We start from the raw sequence: 8,743 nt of genomic DNA, 5'->3' as shown, positions 1-8,743 counted from the left end.
ACGTGGTAAACGGCAGCTATCAGCGGCCATTTACCGTGATCTGTGATGCGCCAAGTTCTCTGGATGTTCTTGGGTGCGCGCCCCAGGGGCGGGATTCTAGGAAGACGTCATTGTGCGCCCTCCCAGCGTTATGCAACCGCCCTGTAGCCGTCATTCGGCTATGGGCCGGTTGGAAAGTGGTTAATACTAGTAGTAGTAGTAGTAGTAGTAGTAGTAGTGTGGCAGCTCACAAGGTTATACCTACTAGTGTCGGAGAGGAGGCATGTATTACATCCTGATTTATTTAATTTTTAATATCGCTTGGGCAATATAAAAAAAAAAGTTGGCTCACAGCCACCAACCATTGGTCTTTGGCTCAAAAAGGTTGAAGACATAAACAAAAAAGGAGGATTTCATTTTCTCGGCACGACATCAACATGAACGCTATTCCAAAACCTGGACATTGTGGAACATGTTTGCCTTCACTGAGGAAGGGAAGGACCTCTTTGGAAATGATACTGCTGAACCATTCCTGACTATTTATATGAGATCTGGCATGATGAACTGACTGGCGTCCATACCAGCATTGCCCACACGCACCCCCCCAGCATCTACCACCGGCACCCCCCCCAGCATCGCCCACAAGCACCCTCCCAGCATCGCCCACTCGCACCCTCCCAGCATCTCCGACCCACACCCCCCCAGCATCGGCCACCCACATCCCCCCGGCATCGCCCACCAGCACCCCCCCCAGCATCTACCACTGGCATCCCCCCCAGCATTGCCCACTCGCACCCTCCCAGCATCTCCCACCCACACCCCCCCAGCATCGGCCACCCACATCCCCCCGGCACCGCCCACCCGCACCCCGCCAGCATCTACCACTGGCACCCCCCCAGCATTGCCCACTCACACGCACCCAGCATCTCCCACCCACACCCCCCCCCAGCATCGGCCACCCACATCCCCCCGGCATCGCCCACCTGCACCCCCCCAGCATCTACCACTGGCACCCCCCCAGCATCGCCCACTCTCACCCTCCCAGCATCTCCCACCCATATCCCCCCAGCATCGGCCACCCAAATCCCCCTGACATCGCTCACCCGCCCCCCCAGCAACTCCCACCCAAACCCCCCAGCATCTCCTATCCACACGCCCCCCCAGCATCTCTCAACCGCATCCCCCAGCATCGCCCAACCGCGCACCCCTTTCTCCCACACCTCTTCCCCTCCCCGATTTCTATTCTTCTAGCCCCCTCCTGTTTATCCTATTCGTTCTTTCTTTGTATATGATTTACCCCCTTTTGAAAGAGTGATAAATGTTTAGACAGTTTCTGGTGTCCACTATGATTGTCTCCTTGCCTGAATTCGGCCTCCCACGAGGCGATGAAATGCTCTATTTTGAATCGATGTTGACTGAGCGTATGCTGTCTATATTACAAATCTGGTTTGTTTATTTTTTTGAATTCTATATGATGTTATACTGTACCATTCCATATACTCCTCGTGCCATTGTTGCTCTGATAACATGGATTCTGTCTTTCGAGTAAAATAATAGATTTGGAAAAAAAAAAGGAAAAGTTGGCTTTAATTTACCTTTCACAGAGATAAAGGATTCATCTGAGCGCTCTATCACATTTGTACGATCACGACGGTGTATTTGTTTAGTACATTTGTACCGTCCAGACTGACTCCTCGTTATATTAGGAATATGGAATGTGGAGTCGGATTCCAATGATTTTATCTCCTGATCATCCTTGTAGAATTTTGTGTTTATTGCCTTATATAATATCCAATGATGACATCTCAGAGTCAGGGGGTCTCCTTCATAGATGGCAGATGGAGGTCTCTGCAGGATGAGCTCATCTGAAATGTAATAAAATGATACTTTAGGTTGTTCTATTCACACCCAACAATCTGTAATGATGGAGATGAGATGGACGACTCACTTATTGTAACATTTAGGAAGACGGGATCACTGATATCACCACCGATGGTCTGGCACTGGTAATCTCCTCTGTCCTCCTGTACTGAAGTTCTAATGATATGAAGTCTCTGGTGAGCTCCAGGTATTGGTCGGTTGTCTTTGTACCAGTGATAGGTCCGGGGCTCCTCTGGTACAGTAGACGGCACATCACATGTTAGAGTCACATCGTCATAGTGTAATATATTCCCCCAGTTGGGTGTGAAGGTCACCACAGGTTTGATGGCCCCTCCTATAGAAGAAAAGAGATCACACAGAACACATAGAGAGCACAGTGTGCAGCAAAACACAGAGAGGTGAACACATCTTATGTTAAAAAAAAGAAAAAAATGATGTTCTCATGTCAGATATTTGTGGTCCTGGACACAGAGATTTTAAAACATGTTAGTAAATCTCTGTAATAAAGAAAACGACCTCCCTTAAAATGATTGTAAAGGTTTTCATTTTTATTTTTTTATTTTTAGATAGCAAACATGTCATACTTACCTCCACTGTGCAGCTCGTTTTGCAGAGAGTGGCCCCGAACACCTTCTTCTGGGGTCTCCCGGCGGATGTGGGGGCTCCTCCCCGCATCAGATAACCATCTAGGAGAAGCTCTCTCCAGAGGGGGTTACCTTATGGGCACGTTCCCGAGTCCAGCGTTCAGCATCCATAGGCACAAATGCCGGACTCTGCCCCACCCCCTGGCGCCCACGGTCATTGGAATGACCGCAGCGGGAGGCAATGGCTGCGCTGCTATCAATCTATCCAATCAAGGACACCAGGAAAAGGAAAAGCGCGTCTATGCCAGGTGAAATTCCAGGGCTCAGGTAAGTAAAACAGGGGGGGGGGGGCGGTTACTGCCAGGTGTTTTTTCACCTAAATGCATAGGATACATTAAGGTGAAAAAACACGAAGGTGTACAACCCTTAATGCTTAGGTTTGATTCAAGTTTTTGTTTTTATTTAACCACTCACAGTCTGCCCTATAGCTTAACTCCCCCTATAGTTTTACTACTACAGGGCAGCATCTGTGCACCAGATCATGTATATATACGTGGCCCCACACTTCTGCCTGCAAGGGGTGCATGCACACCCCACATCATTCACAGCAGAAGCTGCTCTCTGGATGCTGGGCACTCGGCATCTGCTGGCACCCACCGATTGTCGGGCAGGGACTCAGAACCATATAAACAAAGCAAAGGTCTCTTCTAACATGGAGGAGGGATGAATACTGTGTTCCTGCAAAGAAGGGACTCAAATCCATCTGTTTCCCTAGTAAAAGCAACACAAACACTGGCTAGGCACACATTTAACCCTTTGATCGCCCTAGATGTTTAACCCCTTCCCAGCCAGTGTCATTAGTACAGCGTTCAGTGCTAAAAATATGCACTGATCACTAGACATGTGTACTGCCAAAACAAATTGTTCGTTTCATTCGGGGTTTTTTTTTTTGGGTCATTCTTTATGATCGCAATTCGTAAATTAGAAAATCAGAAAATTCGAAAATAAGAAAGAAAATCTGAACATTCGAAAAAAACAAAAATCTGAAAATTCTAAATAATACTTAACTAACTAATCATAACTATTAAATTATAGGTATTGAAATTTTTTTTCAAATGTTGCTGTTAGTGAATGTAACGAACGCAAATTTATCCAAAGCTACAAATTATCAGAAATAATGAATGCCGGTTATCCAAAATAATAATTGCTGGTTGGAAGCTAAACAGTGAGGACCTTGAGTGGAGTGTGAACAAGTTTTGCTTTTGACTGCTGGTGATTGCTGGGTTGCAATTTTAGGCTCTTTTTGAGGGCTTTTCCTTGCAGCTTTTTAACACCTTTTTCTGTCACTTTTTAAAACAGCTTTATTTTTATTTCCTTCCTTCAGCCTACTAATTAAGGGGAGGATTCGTTAATTGGTCTCAGTTGCTTGAGGCCGTTATAACTTTCTGTACAACTCATTTTGAGCCTGCTCATCTTCGAGTTCCTGGAACTTAGGCCAAGTGGAACTGGACTAAGTGGTGAGTTAAAAACCAGAGTAAGACTTGGTTCACACTGGGGCGACTTGTCAGGTGACTTAGCCGCCTTACAAGTCGCGTTCCGTTCTGTACAATGGAACCGTTCTAATAGGAGTGACTCAAGTCGCTCTGACTTAGAAAAAGGTTCCTGTACTACTTTGTGGGCGACTTGAGGCGACTTTGACTTTTATACAGAAGTCGTTTTGCAAGTCGCGGCTGCTGTCGTGCGCATGTTGCCTGAGGCAGTCCCACTGTAAGTCGTGCTGCCTCAGTGTGAACTGGACTAAGAGGCGAGTTAAAGCCAGAGTTAGTGGAACTTGACTAAATGATGAGTTAAAAACCAGAATTGAAAACAGGAGTTTATAACAGGGGTCAAAGTACCTGTGTAGTGTGAGTGAGTACCTGTGTATTGTAAGTACCTGAGTGTTGAGAGTGCACATGGGCTGTATTGAGTATTGATGTCAGGTAGTACCTGTGTATTGTGAGTACCTGAGTATTGTCTGAGTAGTGTGTGTGTGCATCGTTAGTAATTGTGTATACTTGTGTATTGTGTGTGCACGTGGTCTGCGAGTGTACGTTGGTCTGAGAGTGCATGTGGGTCTGCGAGTGCATGTGGGTCTGCGAGTTCACCTTGGTCTGCGTGTCCATGTTGGTCTGTGAGTACCTGTCTATTGTCTTGTTGAGTACCTGTGTATTCTCTTGTTGATTATTAGTGTTAGGAAGTTAGTTTTTAGGTAATTTGGACAGGGTATAATCCCCAATCCTCATTAAATTAGTAGGTACAATGCCTGGCTGGTGTGGAGATGCGACTCGGTGTACATCTTGTGGCATTAATGCAATCCTTGATCATCCGATCGAGAGAGAATGCTGCTGTGCAAAATTTAAGCACATTGTTTCCCTGGAAGCCCAGGTTCTGAATCTGGGGAAGCAACTGTCAGCGCTGAAAAGACCCTCCATACTAAAGGAGTACTGGGAATGTACCTGGCAGGTGCTGGCAGGGGCCAGCACAGATGCAGGTGGAGACAAAGAGGTGCAGGCACTAGGAAAGAGTAGATGGGTGACAGTCAGGAAGGGTAGAGGGGGAAGTGCCAGGGAGGGCGATCCAGGACTGGACCATCCCAATAAGTACGCTCCATTGAGTGACATTGGTGAGACCAGCAGGGACCAGCATTGCTGGAGCTGAAGGATTCTCCTAGCTGCTGGGGGAAGAACTCCTCCAGTGAGAGTGGGGGGGAAGCGAAGGGAAAGGAAAGACAGATTCTGGTGGTAGGGGACTCAATTCTTAGTCCCTGTACACGCGGTCGGAGATTTCTACAACCAAATCTGTCGGATTTTGCCCGTCGGATTTTGTCCGTCGGATCTTGTCCGAAACTGTTGCATACACACGGTCGGACAAAGTTGGTGAAAAATCCGATCTTTCAGAACGTGATGACGTAATTTCATTATGATGGGACTACATTCAGGCTAGTAGCCAATAGCTTTGATGTAGGAATTTGATCTGAGCATGCGTGGCACTTGGTCCGATCAAAATTCTCTACACATGATCGGAGTATGAAATGCGCTTCTGCATTTGGAAAGTTCCCCCTACTGCTGTGTCCATCTTCCCATTGGGAGACAGTAGCTTGTCCAGAAACCCTCCAAAGAACCAAATACGACCATCAAAAATGGTCTTCTATTCAATGCATTAAAAAATTTAATTCTTAAAAATTCAATCAGATTTGAAAGGCTAACCAGCGCTATTTTTTGAATTGCCTGCTAAAAATATTAAAGAGGTTCTTTAGTCACCTGTGTAAAAACGAAAAGTCAGCAGCTATAAAAACTGTAGCTGCTGACATTTAATAAACAGCCATTCACCTGCCCAAGGATCCAGCTCTGTCCTCACCCAAGCTGGTTTCTTTACTGATTTTCGGTCAATGGCGCCAGAATATTAACTACTGACTACTTGCGTCTACACATCTTATAAATGGTCCCGCAGTCTTCTTGGACCTGTGATGTGTCACAGAGGACTGCGGGCAGGGAGGGGGGAGGAGAAGTGGGAGCAGTACCTGTCAGAACCTGGTACTTGCTCCCCCCGCCCCCCCCCCCATTAAAAAAATATATGCCAAATATGACAGAGGAGGGGGAGAAGGAAGAACAGCAGAACTTCCCCTTTTGAGTGAAGTTCTGCTTTATTGGCCCAAACCCCATCACATAGATTACTCAGGAAGCTGTGGGCTCAAGTTGCTTTTTTTTTATAGTATTAGTGTTATCTGAGGTATCAATTTTAGTTCTGTACTCACCGGACTTTCCGACGTTCAATGCTGAAAATCCAAAATACACTTGTTAGAAAATATTATCTACAGTACAGTACATGTCATTAAAAATCGGATGTGTTTTAATCGTGTTCTTTTCTTTTCGCTATCAGTTGGAAATTATACATTTCCTTTCTAATGAGAATATTGATCCCAATTTTCTCAACTCACCCAAAGAAGATTGCAACTGCCACTATCTCTTAGCACTGAGGTGAGACATGGAAAAACAAATGGTGTACTTTGAAGAGATCAGGTTAAGCATTTAGACCTTGACACTTTCCCATTGTGTAGGCATCAGTTGTCCATTTTTCACCCCATAAACTCCCACACAGTAATTAGACATGCTCATTTACCCATAAGATTTTTCCATGAATCCATCATAACCCCCACCAAGACACTTCTAGTATGCCTTATGTAGCCTCCAACCACCACCAACCATCACCACCTTCATTAAGCTTATTTCATTCAACATCCAGACCTTTCCTCCGCATGCAGTTTCAGTCAATCAGCCATCAGACTCTGAACTATGTATTGTATCCAACTGATCCTCCCTTTTACTGAACATGACACTCAGCTCCCTCATGGAGTGATCAGACACCACCCAACCCCTCACAGCCTGTGTAAGTCAAAGGGTGGAAGTTCAATTCTGGGATGTACTGAGAAAAAGGATATAACTTAAAACGACATTGTAATGATGACATGAGATCAAAGGAAACTCAACAACAGACCCAGGACACATACTCTGGGACTCAACCCTAGCATTGCCCGACCTTTAACTACACCTTTCTTCTAAGCCCTTGTACACACGGTCGGAGTTTCCGACTACCAAATCCCTCTGAGTAATTCCGACGGATTAATTCCGGAAGAGGTCCGGAAGTGATGTTGCATACACATGGTCGGACTAAGTTGTCGGAAAATCCGATTGTACATAACGTGATGACGTTATTTCGTTAGACGGGACTACGTTCATGGTTGTAGCCAATAGCTTTGGTCTAGGAATTTGATCTGAGCATGCATGGCACTTTGTCCGTCGGAGTAGGCTACACATGATCAGAGTATGTCCGATAGGAGCATTTTGTCTGAAAATTTTACTGGCAAGTTGGAAGACTTGGTCCGTCGGAATATCCGACGGTACCAAGTTTTCCAACTAGCCGGTAAAATTTTCCGACAAAATACTCCTATCGGACATACTCCGATCATGTTTGAAAAGGTCGGGCAATGCTAGGGTTGAGTCCCAGAGTATGTGTCCTGGGTCTGTTGTTGAGTTTCCCTTGATCTCATGTCATCATTACAATGTCGTTTTAAGTTATATCCTTTTTCTCAGTACATCCCAGAATTGAACTTCCACCCTTTGACTTACACAAGCTGTGAGGGGTTGGGGGGTGTCTGATCACTCCATGAGGGAGCTGAGTGTCTTGTTCAGTAAATGGGAGGATCAGTTGGATACAACAGTTGGATACAACAGTCAGATGCAGACCACACACAGTCGGAATATCCGACAAAACGGTCCGATAGGACACATTCCATCGGAATCTCCGACCGTGTGTACAAAAGCTTAGAGATGCCACTCAGCTACCTTTATCATTGACTCTGGAACTTAAAACAAAGCACATTTTGTCTAAGTAAATGGGAACCTTCCAGCCTGTGTGACAAGATCATGAACAGAGTTTACATTAAATATTCATAAAGCAAATCAACTGAAGTTTCATAGTAATGAGTTGTTTTGTGTGTTTCACACCATCTCAAAAGAAAGATACTCAACTGATACTCAGATAGCATAAACAATAAAAATTGTTTTACTTACACAGGAATATGATAGCGAGGAAGGCAGACATGGTAGCCGGGACGCAGAAGATGTGACGGTCTCTCGGAAAAGCAGAAGTTATGATCGTCTTCTAACTTCCAGAGTTTTATTTATAGACCTGTCACTCGTGAAAATGTAGAAAATGGAATAGCCTGTGATAGCCAATAAGATTTCACTCTACTGTGGCCAGTTCTTATATGATAGTCTAGAGAAAGCTCATAGTACATTTTAGGGTGGACACTGCTGGCCTTTTACTCGGGATTGGTGGTCTAGCTGTAGTAAGGACACTTCCTTGGAGTCCAGTGTTGTCACTTTGCCAAGTTATGTCTTTTCACTGAATAGTAAACCCAAGTGATACCATACAATCACTCCTTTGGAATAGATGTATTGATAAGAATTGTAAACTCACACTCTACAGACAATCCTTTGGTGTAGATGTGCCAATAAGAATAGAACAAAAATAAATAAAAAATCCAATAAAATAAGGTGGATGGTAAATTGTAAGTTTTCACCTGTTAAAAAGGAACTTATAAACCTTCCTGAATCTGGCTTCCTGAGAACCTAGAATGAAAGTTTCATGCTGACATGTAAGAATAACATATAGTCCCATGGCAGGGTAGCCAACCATCTGTAAATTTACAGACAGTTTGTAAATATCAGGCATTTTACAAACTGTCTGTAAATGTTCTT

General features: G+C 44.8%; 1 protein-coding gene across 1 annotated transcript; it reads right to left on the bottom strand.

Annotated features, from left to right (window-relative positions):
• Positions 1-1,328: 1,328 nt before the first annotated feature.
• LOC143942186 (low affinity immunoglobulin gamma Fc region receptor III-B-like) lies at positions 1,329-6,627 on the bottom strand. The gene is made up of 3 exons (XM_077463441.1): positions 6,603-6,627; positions 1,928-2,299; positions 1,329-1,844 (listed from the first exon to the last, which is right to left on the bottom strand). Exons 1-3 carry the CDS (start codon positions 6,625-6,627, stop codon positions 1,447-1,449), a joined length of 795 nt encoding a protein of 264 aa, XP_077319567.1. The 3' UTR covers positions 1,329-1,446.
• Between the last annotated feature and the right edge of the window lie 2,116 nt (positions 6,628-8,743).

The sequence above is a fragment of the Lithobates pipiens genome, unplaced genomic scaffold (genome assembly GCF_037356315.1).
Source record: "Lithobates pipiens isolate NorthernLeopardFrog02 unplaced genomic scaffold, aLitPip1_a1.2 Scaffold_30, whole genome shotgun sequence".
Lineage (NCBI taxonomy): Eukaryota > Metazoa > Chordata > Amphibia > Anura > Ranidae > Lithobates > Lithobates pipiens.
The sequence above is the reverse complement of the archived record's forward strand: the minus strand, read 5'-3'. Positions and strand labels throughout refer to the sequence as shown.